The sequence below is a fragment of the Limulus polyphemus genome, unplaced genomic scaffold (genome assembly GCF_000517525.1).
Source record: "Limulus polyphemus unplaced genomic scaffold, Limulus_polyphemus-2.1.2 Scaffold6170, whole genome shotgun sequence".
NCBI lineage: Eukaryota > Metazoa > Arthropoda > Merostomata > Xiphosura > Limulidae > Limulus > Limulus polyphemus.
The window spans coordinates 30,678-48,357 of NW_013671780.1; the positions used below are offsets into that span (position 1 = coordinate 30,678).

Consider the following 17,680-nt stretch of genomic DNA (forward strand, 5'->3'; position numbering starts at 1 on the left):
TTACCAGAATTGTCTTTTTTAATCGAAGTCATTGTGTAAAATGTTTTACCCATACCATAATATACATTTTTAAATCACTAAACGTTATTGCATTTACTCGACAATGAAAACTCACACGTGCATTCACAACGTAAATGTGCAAGCGAGTTTCGTCAAAAGAAACATTTTGTATAATAAATAAATAAAACAAATCGCAGCAGACCAAATTCCATATAATCAGAAAGTATCAGAAAATAAGTTTTTCTACCATTTATAAAAGCTCGTTTCTTATGAACTTTGTATGATTAAATGTCTTACTTTCATTCTAAACACAAACTTCAATAAGTTATGATAGATAATACAAGTAATATGATAAACAATGTTGATAATACTTAAAACCCGTTTCCACGTTCAAGCAGATACCAGTTGATCGAAACAATTTGAGATTACAAAAGATGTGAAAAGCACAGTGACAAGTGCAGGTGTTAACTCTAAACCATCTTACATTAAAAATTACTTGAAAAATTCATGCTTGTGCACTACCTTTGATACCCATTTTTTTTTTTACCGTGAATCATGAAGAACAATCACGTAATATTTGATCCTATAGTTTTACAAACCCCCGGGAGTGACACAACATCAACTAAAAAACTTTATATGGATATGAAAACATTGATACATGGCATCTAAAGTAGTTCAACAAACTCGCCCAATTAAATATTAATATTTTTTATATAATGGCAGATTCTGATGGCCGCCATTTCCCTTTTATCACGAAAACTGACCTTACCTGCTAACCTAGCAGAAACCATCTCTGTTTTGTTGTTTATATCAGCCCCTAGTCAAACAATTTTCACCATCATCTTGCATTTAACTCACTAATCAACTTTATATTTTAGATTTCTCTCGTTCTTTTTTGTGAAGTCTACAAGAAAAAATTAATAATTAACAATCACCTCTTTAATTTTGGGAAAATTTGAAGAATGGCGACTGGTGAAGGACGAAACTGCAATGAGGTGTAAAGTACGTGAGACAAATATTTTGGAGGTTGTCCACATCCTGCCTTTAAGATTAGATCCAGGGAATGTAGACAGCAAGATTCAAGGGAAACCATAAAATGGCAAACTTTATTGGATGTGACATGCAAGAAACGAAAGGAGTCACCTCCCATGTAGAAATAGATAATCCAAATGATCAGGGTCTTAACCAACGTATAAAGAAAAGATGAGATTGGGATTGGAGAAAACACCCACTAACCCTCAAGAGCAGTCTATATCTTGGGGAGGAAGGAGTGGTCAAAGAAGCAAATCAACCTGTCACTGTGGGAAGATTATGGGAGGTATTTAAGTCAAAAATATTAGAGAAATGTCTTCAGCAAGCGAAAAGGAAAAGAAATATGTTGAAAGAGAAAAATGTGTGAACAAGTGGCCAATAGTTTGAGCAGAGGACAAATAATTATCCTGAGTACTAAACAGAGGTTCCAGTCCAGAAGATAAAAAGAATGAGAAAGACAAATTAGAAAGGCTTGGAATAGTTCGATAAGGACTTCAGAAAGAAAAGTACAATGAAGAGTTGGAAGATTGCCAACAAAACCACACTGCAACCAGTGATCAAATAAATGGATAGACTGCCCTCGAAAACCAGGTGAAAAAAGGAAATGAGGAAGAGTCAGACGATCTGGAGGAAGGGGGTGACAAACTGATCAGCATTAATAAATCATCCACCTGTATTGATAAATTGCAAGGATAGATGGCCACCAACAACAAGAAAGAAAATAAGTTACTCTGCAAGAAGAACCTGCCTGTCTTCCAAGGGATCACACAAAAGCCACAGCTGAAAATGAAGGTTTGGAACATTGTGGTGAAAGATGGATGTCTGAAAATTACATAAAAAGGAACCTTCTAGATGGAAATAATAGAGGTCCCAGGATTGCAGAGAAGGAAAGGAGCAGAAAGCATGACATAACTGATCAAAAAGGGGCAATAAGATCCTGCTGTGAATTAACGACAGCACCCTGAGAAGATGTTTTAGAGGAGGTTACACATACAGAAAGAGGGTGGACCAATCCAGAATCAGGGGGGTTATTGCTCGGGCAGGAAGTCTGGGACAGGAGACTAAAATGTGGTATTTTGGTGTTTAGTGGAGGCACGAAAGCATTGATAAGAGGACTCCCAAAGTGGTAACAATTTTACAGAAACACCAGAAAATTTTAAAACCACTTTGGTCTTGATGAGACAGTCAATCCACTACCAAATTCAAAATTTCCAAAACATGGAAGGCCTACAGTTAGATGTTGTGGGCCCAAGAGCAAGAAGCAGATGTTTCAAGTACTTAAATGTTTGTTGATATAAGAAATGTTGAAGTTGTTGAAGTAGATCAAAATGGGAAATTCAATGAGTTACAACAAAAGATGGTAGTAGGTCCACTAAACTAACCATATCTCAAAGGCATTGATGTGAAACGACTACTCCACAAAAGGCCAAATACCAAAAAGGATAAAGTGCAGATTGAGGGTAAAAGAAGAAATTTCCCAAACTAGGAAAAAGCTATTCAAGGGATAGAAGTACTTAAAAGAGGAAAAATTCCAACAACAGGCTACAGAGATAGTCTTTAGTCCAGAAAGAATGTGGTAATTGAGAATCAACAAGAAGCACAGACCGAAAGAACTTGAAATAATCAGAATAGGAATAATAAGGGAAAAACCTTAAGTAAATGTGCATCTAAGGAGCTCACTCAAGAATCAGCAGAAAAAAACTTCAGTAAAAAATCAAATAACAGATACTTGAATTACTTGAGCAGTAAAGGACAAAGGTAGATGTTACATGATCCTTCTCAGAGATAGAAGAACCAGAAGCAAAGGCAGGTCAAAGACAAGGCAGGCTCAGGGTAAAGCAAGAGACTGAGAATCCTGGGTCTGACATGATCCAACCATATGATTTGCAATGGTGATAACACTGCTCACTGAGTAACTCCAGTTGCCATTGAAATAAAAAAAAGACATTTCCTATGCAGGGGAGATTGGACATCAGGAGGTTTCAAAAACATGAATAAGAGAAAATATACTTAATAAGATCCATTAAACTGAATTCATATAAATCATTATAAATATTATTTTAAGTAGGTCTGCAGTACTTAGGCCTTGATTATTGTGAAATAATGATAATTGAGATTAATTATTGAAACTCAAACACTGGTTTATAACAATGTAGAATATTCCTGTCAAAGGAATCACACATCACAGTCTCTGGAACACATATTTTAGCATCTCATAATTTAGGGAAAAAACAAAACAAATTAATGTAAGTAAAAATAATAATTCATATCATAAACTCTAACTAGACTTTTAAAAACACTGTATTTTTCTTTCTCTAAATTAAGAAAATAATGGTAAGAGAGATAAATTTCAAATGTAGAAAAAAACACTTCTGAGTTACTGCTGCTGAGGAAAAGAATAAGCCTTTGTTATCCAGAATGTGTAAATGAGGGAATACTGAAGACGAAGGAAGGTCATGTACAGATGAACAGTGCCAGGAATGAAAATGAGAACCACTTAAGGAGGCAATGCTGGCAATAGAAAATAAAGAGCATATACTAGACACAGAAGTCCATCTGGAGCGTACTGGAAATAAAGATGGGAAAGGGACAGAAGAGAAAATGGTGAGAAGGAAGAATGACTTCACAGGGCACCGAAGTTTTGATTAGGAAAAATCAATTCGGAATAACCACACTACAAGGAGGTCAACAAGACTGGAAGGAATATAAATGGAACTGACTGTTCCAGTTCTGACAGAGAAAATGCACTGTCAGAGTCTGAAGATGATGAACCGGAGACCAAACAAAAGAGGAAATTTGATGTTCGAATAAAGTGGTAAAAGCATCTAGATGAAGAGTACCCCACTAATTGCACAGCCATCTGAAAACCTGAGGGGTGGAGAAACACTCCGTGGGATAAACCCGAGTCGGGTCTTGAAAAACCATCAACCACAAGAAAAAAACCCCTCGGAACATGACACAGAAAGAAATTTATCTGCAGTGTATGAGCCCAATAAAGGAGGTCCAATGTTCAACCACAATGTTCAACATAGTGATTGAAATAAGCCACAATTGTTGTGGAATTGTTGGGGTGGAACATGATGTGTTGTTACTGTACCATTGGAAGAAAATAAACCAAAGCATGTCATACTGCCATAAGCTCCAAGATGTTGAAATGGTAAAGCATTACAATGTGAGACTATTGCCCCGAAGCCTCATGCTGATCGACAAATACTCTCCAACCTTGGAGAGAAGCATCTGTGATTTGATGCAAATCTGGACAAGGTGGATGAAGCAGCACTCCCTTCGTTGTGCTGACCTTGTTCAAACACCAATGCAGATAGTCTGTAAGGGATAACTGGGGTGTCCAAGAGATTCCAAGCAAGATTCCATGAACCGTGCAGAGACCCAAAGAAGTAAGGTTTTCCATTGAAGCCCAAGTCCTCAAAAATGACAGAACCTTTTGTGCAGAAACCAAGGAAGCAGTAAATGCATGGAGAACTGAAAGCACTAGCGAATGAAGAAGTGGATAAGGATGGTCCTGAATGAGGAGGGTGTTGAAAAAGAGAGTGGGTAGGCAAAAAGAAACTTCACTAACTGTAGAATTCAAGCAATGTAAGCTGCTACTGTCAGTGGCAGATGTTTGTGTTGAGAAGACTCCAGTTTGGAAAGAGCTAACAGGAGCCACTCATCCATGTAGCGATTGGTGTAAACACAACACTAGGCATACAGAAGTTGGGCAAAAGCCATGACTATCTAATAAAATACTTATGGTGTGGAAGCAAGCCCAAAGACCAGGCACAAAACTGATACACAACCCCCATACTCTTCTCACTCTTACCACATAAATCCTTTAGCTACTGTGGCTAATGCAATGAAATCTGCATTAGCCACACCACTTAAAGTATTAAACTTATGTTAGTGTGTATATTGAAGTTGAATGTAAATGTATTACGGTTGAGGTACTATAGTAATATAATAAAGCTGTGAATGTAACAATGGTAACTCTGAGGCATCTGTTATCAAAGCAGCTACATCATCAACATTTATACTACATAATATATATTGGTCTGATTTCTTTAGACTTTTGTTTTCTTGGAGCCTCGGACACCATCTTTATGGAACTTGGATTTGACCTAATTAAGGCTATCTCTGATTGGATAAAATTATCCCTTCAGTGTCTCAACATAAAGTTTCTGCACAAAAATAGATATCCTTAGGCATGTGTGGGATGCCTATTCTACACCAGCAATGCAGTATAAGCTATCTCTGATTGGATAAAATTACTCCTCCGGTGTCTCAAGAAAAAGTTCCTGCTTAAAAAATAGATAACCTTGGGCATGTGCAGGATGCCTATTCTACACTGGAAATGCAGTATTAACATACGGTAAAGGCAAACGGGAAATTAAACCACAAAAATATTAAAATGTATTGACAATTCATTGGGTAGTCTTAGTATTATATACTTTTGTGTGGATGAATTTCTATTCTCAAGGTAGATGTCAAACAACTTTAGATAAAAATTAATTTATGCAACCCAGCATTTTGGCTTACACCTTTTTGAAGGGCCAATGAACATCACAGATACTCAGCTGATTTTAAATTAGGGTAACCAAAAAGAAAATAGAACTACAACAATATAAGGGAACAGTACATGTGAAATATGCTCAAAGTATCATTAAATGAGTTAGAGTCGCTGATCATAATGGTAAAAGTTAAAAAATAAATAAATAATATATTTTAAAAAAAGTATCACAAGGGCCAGACATTGTACCTGTAAATGGAAGGGCATCTGGAATGAATCAAAAGAGATTCCTTAAATTTTCTGTCAAGAAGATTGTCACAAGTCTAAAATTTTCTCAATGATTGTAAAAATGACAAATATAGTTAAAACCGCAAAAGCATACAATCCGGGGGCCTTACAACCATGTGGTTTAAATGAATGCTTTTCTTTCCTGTAGGTTTCTATTTTTCCATTTTTGTTTAAATTTAATTGCCATCTGATTTATCATTTTGTGATTTGTAATTGTAATGTAATAGATGTAATTTTCCTTAGAATTTTCATGCTCAACATTCAAAATACTACGCATGCAAGGTCTTTAAATTTTGCACATGTGCTTTTGTTGTAACCTGTATGATCTGATGAAGAACACTAGCTTGAAACATCATCCAACTTTTAATATAAAAAAATATCTAAAAAATGAACAATTGTTCAACCTATTACTTAATTTAGTCTTGTTGATTGTGCCATGTGCTTTGATGTGATTTTCAGTGGTGGCTTCTTTGTTGTCAAGATTACTTTAAAAAGCAATAATAAATTTCTATTCCCTTCTGTATCAAATTAAAAGTGATTTCGATTCACCACATTGAGCTTAGCTTCACATTTGCAAGTGTGGCGATCAGCTAGTGTGAGCAGAGCCACAGTGGACAAACCAAAAATAAGAACTGTACTAATGAGAAATATTAATATAGAGAGATGCTTTGAAATGTCTACCTTGGTCATCCACAGTCCTGGAGAAAAAAAACAAAAAACCTTTAGCATGATAAAGAACTCCATGACAAATCAAGGAAGAACCAGAAATTGGTTGAGGCAGGACAGATGGATCACAGGACAAAAAACTGGAGTAAAATCCTAGAGAAGATTGGCTGACAGGCTTGATAGCTCTCTGTGATAGAAGGTAAGCACAACCTTGGATATACTCAGACAGGTAGCTGAATCCCAAGTTAATGGGAAGGAAATCGGTACAGGAGACAAAGGTGGAGGGGAAAGGAAAAGGATAAAAAATCCTTCTCGCAAAACTTGGATCACCCAAGAATCAGTTGTGAATAACAGCCACAGGGAAATAAAATTGGCCAAAAGTGCCCCCACCAGACCATAACCACCTGAAAATCACTGGAACTGTTGGCAACAATGAACCCAATTTTGGAACATAAGGCAAAATATTTAACCCCTAGTGGTAGGAACTGGTAAAGGATGGGAAGTTGCAGGACGAAAAACGGTTATGGGAGTGATCATGGTATCAGAATTAGAAAAATGAGTAACCAAAAACTAAAGGGTTGAATGTGGACTCACAGAATCTACACATGATTCCAAGGACTCTGGAAAATCTCCAGAAACAAACCGATGGAGAAAAGGAACCATCCAGAAGACATGAATATAAGGGGAAGGTAGATAAACCTGTGAAAAGACAGCATCCTTACCAATACAATTCCAACAGCAACAAAACCACGTGTGAAGGAATACGGTCAAAGAGGATTATAGCACCAAAAAGGAGGAAGGAGGAAAAGTGTATCCCCTAAAAAACCCTTGGGGGATCAATGGCTTGTCTCAGAAAGGAGGTGTATGTTAGACAAGTACTGCAAGAGAGCTGTAAGGGTAAGGCAAAGGTGGGAAAATAAACATGGGAGAAATGGATTATAGGGGACAGCCCCCACATTGGAAAAACGTGACTCCAACTGCTGGAAGTCAAGAAAGGGTTGATCAGCTTGCTGGTAAGCCAAAGCATAAAGTTTAGAAGTTCATAAAGGACAAGGCACACTAACACCTGTCCTCAACAAAATGCCCAGCATGAACCCTGATGTCAGGGGAAGGAGGAAAAACAAAGGACCTTAATGATGGGTGTCACGTAAAAAAACGAAGAAAGAGTATCATATGAAAATGGTGAAAACATATCCTAGTATATCTCATAAGGAATGCATGGGAAGGCATAGCATAGTTAGGAGGAGGAAAACAAATTGTCAACATCCTTCTCATCAGATTTAGACAATACAGGATGAACCCAAACACTGTCAGGAGAAAAAAGATGCCTTATATAACGATCAATCTCCCAACAATTGATAGCTGAAAAATCCTCAGTCCAGACCCCCAGACATGAAGCCAGTAATGGCACTCAAAAGTAGAAGTAATAATATCAGAAGTTGTAAAACACAAACTCTGGAATTCATCTTAAACCATGAAGAAGTTGTAATTGATAAAAAAATCAATAAACAAAGGTAAGTTATCAAGGCAAATTGCTACAGAAAAACTAACTGTAACAAATAAATAAATCACTACTTCACCAAAAAAAAATAAAATAAAAGATTAAATAAACATGTGAAAAGAGCACAATTGAAAAACATCTGTACTTGATCACTGGCTAATGAGAAGTGATAGTTCAGAAGAATCAAGTAAAGGGAGTCACGTGTGTTGCACTCCTATTGGTCGAGGGTTGTCGCATGATAATTTACATGCAAGACACAATTGAACCATGTTGACTGTGGTGAACATGGGAACTCAAGGCTTGTAGCATGTGAAAAAAAATTTACATATAGAGGGCAGCACTGAATGAGAATAGCTATACATGTGATGAGAGATAATGTATCTTATGGGAACTACTTTTTTGTTCCAGCAGCACTAAACTAACGATTTAAATCTTTTAACTTTTTTTTCCTATTTAAGAGTGTCTTAAATAAGTTCTCATTCTCTAAATTTAATAGTGTATATATGGTTATTTTTCTTTAACTAAATTGATTGCAAATCAGCCTATTTTACAAGAATGTCTTCATTCACACAAACTATTTTAAAATAAGAGCTGGGCAATTAATCGATTAATAAATTACCTATAATCAGCAATTATATTGATAAGCATCATGAAAATAATCAACTAATTATTCCAACTATTCACATAATAAAAATGTTGCCATCATGTTTGTTTCCTGTTAAGCAGAATGGGGGGGGGGGACTTAATGTCCCATTATCACTAATCTTGCTTGTCCTGTGTTTTTTATTGCAAAGCTAATAAGCCTATCCGCCAATATCACAAAATTTGAACTGGTGACTAGAGAGAAGGCAACTGGTTAGCAGCACCAACCATCAACTCCATGGCAATTTAAGTGTAAATGTAATGTTTTTTATGTTTCTAATAAATAACTGACAACTATGTACTTTAATGCTGCATAAACAAGCACAGATCTAGGGTAAGATTCCAAGCCCATTGGACCTCTGTCCATTTTTCCCAGAAGTTAATAACTGTATTCTTTAATGTATCAGCAGCAGATCTAAATGGAGGTCTGTACCCCCCTCTTCATTTCCTTCAGAAATCAATAAATGTATTCTTTAATGCTCTATAAGCAGGCACAGATCTAGACGAGGGGAGCTAGGGGGATCAACCATCTCCATTTTTTTTCAGAAATTAATAAAAAAACAAAAACAGCCAGACTTCCTTACACTACCAGACAGTATCAAAAAGAAACATTAGATGACTGTTAATATATACAATTGGCTATTAATTACAACAAATTATTTTTTGAAGTTCTCTAAAATCAATGCAGTTAGAGTCTACAAGAATCAAATTAAAGTCTCAAAGCAACAGCTGATTATTTTTAAGGAAATACAACAATATAAACATCAATTTAAACCATGGTAAATTTCTGTTCCTTGGCTTTTTTCAGGCATTCTGACTTTGAAGATTTGTTTTCATCAAAGTAATACTGTTTAGTAGACTAAAGCTCTTAAAACATGGACTTGTTACAGAATGGATTTTCCATTGCTTAAAAGTTAGAATTCTCATGAGATGTTTTTCCTATTGTTGATGTTTAAAATAAGTGAAAATGCAAGTGGTATGACTGTATAAGTAATAATTTAAAAACAAAATTTTGAAAATAGACCAAAAATTTACCAATGCTAGCTTTTTTCCAAGTATAACTATTTAATTTTAATCTAAAAATTTGAAACATTTGTTTTTAACTTTTTATTGTAATATTAGTCATGTTACTAAAATTAAAGATATAAGCTTTAAAATAACTGGATTATAAAGTGGCTGAGCTAATCATTGACAGAATGTATTAATGCTATTTTATCATTTACTTACTTAAGTTGCTGTAAGACTATATTGTAGACATTGATTAATCCAAAATACCACATTATTATAGTAGAAGTCTCAATTTCATGTAAAAAATACTGAAAACTTGGTAACAGTATTATACAGCTAAGTTTTAAAAAGTTAACTGGTTTCATACCATCATTGTAAAAATGAAACATAACTGCAGTTAGTTTGAAGAAGTTAAACATTATTTGTTAACACAATAATACCATACTATCTGAATAGACTTTCATGTATTTTTATTTATTCCCTAATGGTTTTCAAAATTTGTAAAATAAAGCTGTGGCCATGAAACATTTTATTTTACAAAATGAATTAATATTATTCTAATTTCTACATTTTACAAGGGCCTCCCTTGCTTCATTTAAATAAAGGGGAGAATTTGTGGTACAGAGATCCAGAGAGGTGGCCAGATCCCTATCAGACATCTGCCACGAAGGTCTGTTACTGGAGACAGTGCAATGGATGACCTTGAAACCATATTTTTACAAGGTGGCAAATGAAAACCAAAGAAGTGGGTAAATATTTCTTTGGTGCTGAATTTTTCCATGATAGTTCATGGAATGGTAAAATCTGGACCATGCAGTGGAGTAAACTGTAATACTGCAAGAAAACTCCCATTTTTGCAGAACACCTCATCCAAACAGTGTGTACTGGTAGAGTCAGGGTGGATGGATTGAACTCTTTCAGTTACCCCTGGCTTGAAGCATATTTTGAGAAGTAAGCATACCCTGGGAGGCAACACCAGCTAGCTGGCAGGATCCTATACAATATAAAGGGGTAATGAAAAACATACTTTCCCCTCTCTCAGACAATGTGTAGATTGATGAATAGAGACTGAAAGGAGTCAAAATCCTGCAGGATATAAAACAGCTAGATGATTAAAATAATGTGAGACAAATGTGTGGAGAGTCATCCACATGCCAGTCTGAATAATCTTATACAAGGATTAGCAAAAATGAGATGTAAGAGAGAGATGGGTGACAAATTTGGTGTGTTGAAATGTGAAAAAGCCTGCAAGCATCAACATCCAGGAAAGAATACACCAATTAGAGGAGTTGGCAAACTCATCCAGTAAGGGTAGTAGGCAAGAGGTCCTAAGGTAGAAACAGATGATGGTAGAAACCCCAAAAAGAAGTACATGCCAAATAACACTCAACAGCCTGAACTGGACAGAGTAGACAACCTGGGTCCAGATGAGCATAGAGGTGAGATATAGAAGCTAGGAGAAAAAAAACAATTACTTTCCTGAGCAGCTGAAGTCTTAGGAAGAAATGCCCAGTCTAGGTAGAGGAGTAAATAAGTATGGTGCAAGAGAGGGTGGGAAGCATCAATGGCATACACATCTGAATGACAGTGAACACTGAAAAAAAGGAGAAAAAAGTATGTCTTGAGAGAAAAATAGTACCAAGAGCAAGAAGCCTATGGCTTAAATGGGACATGTGTGAGTATGTGTGTGTGCAAACCACACATTGCATGGGATGTGGATGAGAGGGTCAGTGAAGAAGAAAGGATCAGAACAAAGGGGAAAAGACAAGGAAGAAAAGCAAAATGTAGTTGACAAAGTTGTCCAATAACCAGAAGGATAGCCTGGAGGAAGAGAATGACAAATGGACCAACATAAAAAACTTGCCACTTCGGCTGATGGATGGACAAAGTTAAAGGATGACCAGAATTACACAAGAAGAAGCCTACATAAATGAAGAGATCTGCTCTGAGGGCAATGAGCCAGATAAATTCAACATGTGAAGATGAAGGGATGACAACCCTATGTGAAAAAGAGACATGCAAGGTTGGAGTAAGAAAAAGGGTGATGAGACAGAAAAAAAGGGAGCCAGAATGCCAAGTGACAAAGGAGAGGAAACTAGGTGTGTGTAGACTACAGAGGTACCACCAACAGGATCCAACAAGAAGTGTCAATATCAAGGTGAAAACACAAGAGACAAGATGAAGAGAAGGGTAGGTAAACAGTAAAAGGTGAAACCAGTCCTGGCTGACAGCATCTGACTGCCAGAGCCAAAGGAAGAGGAACTGTAGACCTGAAATGTGGAAGACTGGCATTGAGATAAGTGGCAAAGGCAATCATGAGAGGTGTGCCCAACTTAAAAGCAAACCCAATGAAAACCTGAAGATGGAAAGACCACTACATGGGTAGAATCCAGTCTGGCTGAGACAGGCAATCTGCCATCATGTTCAAAGCTCCTGGCACATGACAAGCTATAAGTGGACTGGATGGGAATGATCCCAAAACAGCAGGTCCAATGTATAGAAGCAAAGAGTCCTGGAACAAGTACCCCCTGATGGTTGATATAAGAAATGACCAAGGAATTGTCAGAGTGGATCACAACCAACTGATCCAAGAGAAGAGATAAGAAATTGGAACATGTCCAACAAACTGCAAGAAGTTGAGAATGTTGATGTGGAGTGAATGCTCCTCCAGAGCCCACATGTCCATATCGTTGGTCAAAGATGCACCCCAGCCTGACAGGGAAGCATCTGTGAAAAGATGGAGATACAGTCAGGGGCAGTAAAGGGTAAACCACTAGGGTAATGGCATGGTCAAGCCACCAAGAGAGTACTTGAGAAGAGAAGAAAGTAGATTCACAATCAAGAACGACGGATGCTGGAAATAGTTCCTATGGTCCTATGCAGCCCAAAGGAATGAGTAGTTTGAGAAAAATCAGAATTCCCAATGATAAAAAACCTATTGCTCAGGGTGTAAATGAGAATTGCAAGTCTTGGTGACTCAACCTTCCCTCACTCATAGGTAAACTGGTGAAGGCTGATCCTAACTGAGACAAGAGTTAAAGAACACTCCCAAATACTTGGTAAGCCTGAGAAAAGTCTTGGAAAGCTTGACTAGCCAAGCCCAGCCAAGCAGCCTCCTGTAGAAGAATGGAGATGTGGGAGGAGTCATCCCACAAAGGGGCAAGGAGAAGCCAATCATCCATGTAATAATGGAACCTCAGCCTTAGCCTGTGAATATGACAAGCAAATGCCCCCACAACTCGACAGAAAATGTAAGAATCAGATGCAATGCCAAAGGGAAGTGAAAGACTCTATTCTAGTGTACAAAACAAAACAAAATGTCTGGAGGATGGTAACCAGAATATCTAAAAAAAGCATCCAACACATTGGCCTTGGTCATTCACAGATGGGATGAAAAGGACCACTGTAGGAAAAAAAAACCCTCCATCTGGAACTGTTGAATAACTAGAAACTGGTTGAGAGACAACAGGTTGATAACTGGACACTAGTCCCCAGTCTTCTTGTGGACCACAAAGAAACAAGAATAATATCTCAAAGTAGAAGTAAGTACTCTCTCGATGGTGTTCTTGGCCAATAGATCCAAGACCCTATCCTCGAGATGCTGAAGATAAATGAGGTCTGAAGGAGGATGAAAGGAAACAGGAATATGGAAGAGGAGAGGAAGAGAAGGGAAGTGGAGAGAAAGGCTGTGGGTGAGGACCTAAAGAACCCATCTGTCAGCCCAAATTGGTGAAACAAGACAGATGGACACACACTGGATTAGACCTGACAGGACAGTCACTGATGAGACAAGAGACAACCCTGATGTTGGGAAGTAATAAAGCAGGAAGAAGAAGATTGAAAAGCTGGAAATGGTAGGGAAGACAAGGTTTGAGTTGGCCTAGAGGCTGGAACAAGGGCGACATTGAGAAAGGTGAAAAACAAAGGAAAACAATGATACTGGATCTATGCCACCTTAACCCAGGTTTCCAGAGTGTCAGGAACACCCCCAAATACCTATGGGTGAAGAAAAGGAGCCCAATGAAGACCACAGAGATAAGAGTGAGTCAGGTGAACATAGTCAGAAGAGCATCTCAATGTAACAAGTCCCAATTGCAGAGAATTCCAGTAAGGAAGGATAGAGCAGAAGAAATATTATGGGCCAAAGTGGTAAAAATGAAAAAAAGAACCTCTCCAGAAAACCCCATCTGGAGCACACTGTAGTGCCTCAGAAATTAGGTGAAGGGATAAGAGGTAATGTAGGAGGGTGGTAAGAAAAAGGCGAAGACAAGAACATTGGGCATTAGAAAGTGATCTAAATACATATAACCATGACAAGATTATGATGGATGGACAAAAGACCATGAAGGAAAAATAAGTTTTACAAGTTTGAATATTGTTTGAAGTCAAGGATTCTACCCCAAAGCAGGTAAGAGATTCTAAAAACTAGGAATCAAGAAAAGGAAAAGAAGAATAGCCATAAGCCATGACAAAAGAGTCAAGAAAGTGAGGAGGGCAAGACACGCAAATATGGGTATGCATTTGTCCAAGAAACAAGTCAGCATGAACCCTAACATCAAGCAAAGGAAGGAAGACAAAATAATTGTGAGAACGGATTTAGCGAAGTAAAGAATGGAAGAAATTGAAAGGCATAGGAGAAAGTAAAGAACATACCTGTGAAATCATATCAAGAAAAAGATTGTTAGGTAGAGGATTTTCTCTCACAGATACAGCAGTACCTAGAGTAAATTCTGATGGAGGAAACAGTTCATCAAAATCACCACCATCTTGGTCATCCTTGAACTCAGGAAAAGAGACATCAATCACATGGAAAGGAGGAAGAAGCCTAGTATGCATGAGGGAACCCACCACCCATTTAACAATGGTTGTTACATCCTCCACAGACAACAAGCCTCTTTAGACACAAGTCCCTTGTTAATAACTTTGTAACCATCACAGGACAGAGCAGAGGATACCTTCACTTGAGAATTCATAATGGGTAAGCAGAATAAAAAAATATTTTTTCTACTTCAGTAATAAGAAAAAATCAGTTAATCTGAATGAAATTAAGAGTCCTGTTCACAATAGCAAATCTCACGTAACTAAACAAATAAAAATAAACACATTCATTCCCAATAATGACAATGAAAATAAGTTATTTCAAGCACAAGTGTTCGAGGGAAGTTAATGCACAAGGAGGTTGTGTTGCCCTCCTATTGGTGGAGGACTATCATAACATATCATGCTAAACATGTAATTTTTAGGTTGGAGTTAGCTCAAGAGTAGTGGCATGCAAATCTCATAAGCAAACACACAAGGGATCAAGCTATTTGTGTCTCAGAATTTGTGAGGCTGAAAAATGCTTACAATAAAAAGTCTTAAGATTTTTATTTGGTGTAAAGGGCTTGAGCATGCTGTGACTACTATAAATCCTTGTTTTTTTATCTATTTTTTATTGATTGCTACATATTTTCTAACAAAAGTAACTAAAATGTAAAAAATGACAGACTTCTCAGCTTAACCTAACAAAACTTAAATAAAATAAAACATATGAAATTTCATTGAAACATGAAACTCAACCAAATCACATGCTAAGTGTTAGCTCTGAGGAAAACAGCTAGTGGACTCCTGCTGTAAAATTATTGCATTACCACAAGGATTACCTTGAGTGGGTACAAAGTACAGAAGTAAAAACCAAAATATTAAAAGAAAACAGATGTGAAATAGTTAACAGTTGAAACTGCTTACTTATAACAAGCTACAAATGTAACCAGTGTTATTTAAGGAAAGATTACTTTCATAAAAAAAAAACATTATGAAGAGTTCAAATTAATTATTTTTATTCACTCAAAAAAAATGTTGCCTGCTAAATAACTTGCTCATTTAAATTGTTTGTCAGAAATTACCACACATGGAATGATAATAGTTTAACAATATGCAACACCATTAAGCCAACCTATTTACATGAAGACTCCAGTTTAATTATTACTAACCCTAGCTGAACAGGAAGTACTGAAAATGGAGAGAAAAAAAAGTCTAGTTGTCATCATGTGCTGTTTAACCACTGCCTAGTGCAATAAGCTATTGTTTGAATTGTTGGTTTCTCAACATACATGTGGGTTTCTACAGTTTCTTCTAGCTTGTGTTCTTTCTAAACTACGTTTTTTATGCTGATGGTGGAATCTGAGAACATTTGAAATATCAGTAATTAAAAACCTTTTTAGTATTCGTGTTTTTTTTTTATATTATAAAACACTGATTACATCCCCTATGACTCTTTATGAATAATTTTAATCTCTACAAATAGATCATCTAGTACCATCACAAATTTTCTTGTCAAACAGTAAATGTTTTTTACTCTCTTTGTTTTTCTGGGATTGAGATGAATTTGTTTTCACTGAATTATATATTAGCTCACACACTGTGATAAGAAGAATCTTTACTAGTTTTATCACATTAAATCTAAGGACAATTATTTTTAACAAAAAACTACTTTACTTATAGTAGTCTTGTGAAAACTTGTATTTGTAAGGAGTAAAAAGATGCAACAAAATACCACTATATAAAGCCTAGTATTATTCTTTAAATTTGCTCTTGTCCAGAGTGACTTATGAGAGCTGGAATTCCCCAAATAAATATAAATCAGTAATACTAATAAGTGTTAACTGGACTTTCCAATTATTTTGAGTACAGTAAGATTTAGTTGATCCTTCTCCTTAACAAAACATAAGCCTTCATAAGGCTCCAACTGACCAAGTCAGAATTTCCGATAGCTTAAACAAAAATATTTCTAATATAGCAAACACAATCTTCACCGAAAAAAAAATCATAATTTACCTCCAACAACAACTAGTTTATATTCAGTCATGTTTCTGTAGAGGGCACTGTCAACGTCGGTCCCGTAAACCACCTTGCCCAACTTGTGCCAGTTACGTGAAATTTCTTATGCCTGAAGTTGCTTGGCAGTGTCAACTACGTTCAAAATCGGATGGTTGGCCCGAGAATAATCATCCCACACACGCACACACTTGACCGACGCCTCGACCGGTTTGTCGAAGACTAAACGTAAAAGTATCACTTAAATGTAAAACCAATGCCTAATTAAATTTTTAGTTAGAAAGATAATACTTTGAAATTTAAACAAAATTAAAAATCAAGCCAAAAAATACATAAAATAGTCTTTCCTTGTTTCTTGAATTAAACTCTTAACGTAGAGTTACACTACACAATCCCCACCACCAACACCTTGCCATTAGGCAATGCACTGTAGCGCCACTTTATATGAAGATCTTATTACACAAGGTTTTAAGAACTTATATTGAAACTGCGATATTAAAAGACAGGAAGATGATTGATATTTGTAAGCTTTGGCTGAAGGCTTATGAGAGAAATGGCATTACTGAAATCAGAAAAAATGTTGAGACTGTTTGAATTGAAGTTTCTGAAGAAAAAAAAACAATTCAACAAGGAGGTTTATTTGCAATTCCTACAGCCCTTCGAAAGATTTCTTTGACACTAATGGGAGCATGGGTAGACAAATTAATTCAACTGCTAATAGCAGCAGACTTATGGCTATAAGATATTTGACTTTAAAAAATTGATTAAATTAGAGTATTTTCTCTGCATGATACTGGAAAATGTTATAAGTATGAGGTAGATTATTTCTAATTCAACACGTGTAAGATTTTAATTCAAAACATTATATTGCCATTTTTTCTTAATACCGATATAATTAAAAATTTAGTTGCTAAAGAGCACTTGAGGGTGAAAGTTATTATTATAATTTTTTATGTTTGATATTTTTATTCAGTATGTTGTAGGTTAATAAGAGTAGTATTTCATATTGGGAGAGTGAATTTTCTTATTCTGCAAGGTGTATTAAGAGAGAGAGTTGATGGTTAATTCAAATGGGAAAAATGTAATGGAGCCAGAGATATTTTAGTCAGTTTAATCAAGCTAATTCAAATTAGAAAATTTTCGTTCAAAATATTATGTTTTTTCTAAAAAGTTGTCAGTTTGTCAAAAACGCCTAACTTTAAAAACATTGTCTAGTAGAATGG

General features: G+C 36.2%; 1 protein-coding gene across 2 annotated transcripts in view; it reads right to left on the bottom strand.

The window, feature by feature from the left end:
- Positions 1-16,874, bottom strand: part of LOC106473434 (GTPase HRas-like) — a 41,290-nt gene extending 24,416 nt beyond the window's left edge. For both annotated transcript variants that reach the window (XM_022401877.1, XM_013934114.2), the window contains exon 1: positions 16,458-16,874. In XM_022401877.1, the coding sequence (XP_022257585.1) occupies positions 16,458-16,488 (31 nt within the window). In that variant the 5' untranslated portion in view covers positions 16,489-16,874. The remainder of the gene's footprint in view (positions 1-16,457) is intronic.
- Positions 16,875-17,680: the final 806 nt, after the last annotated feature.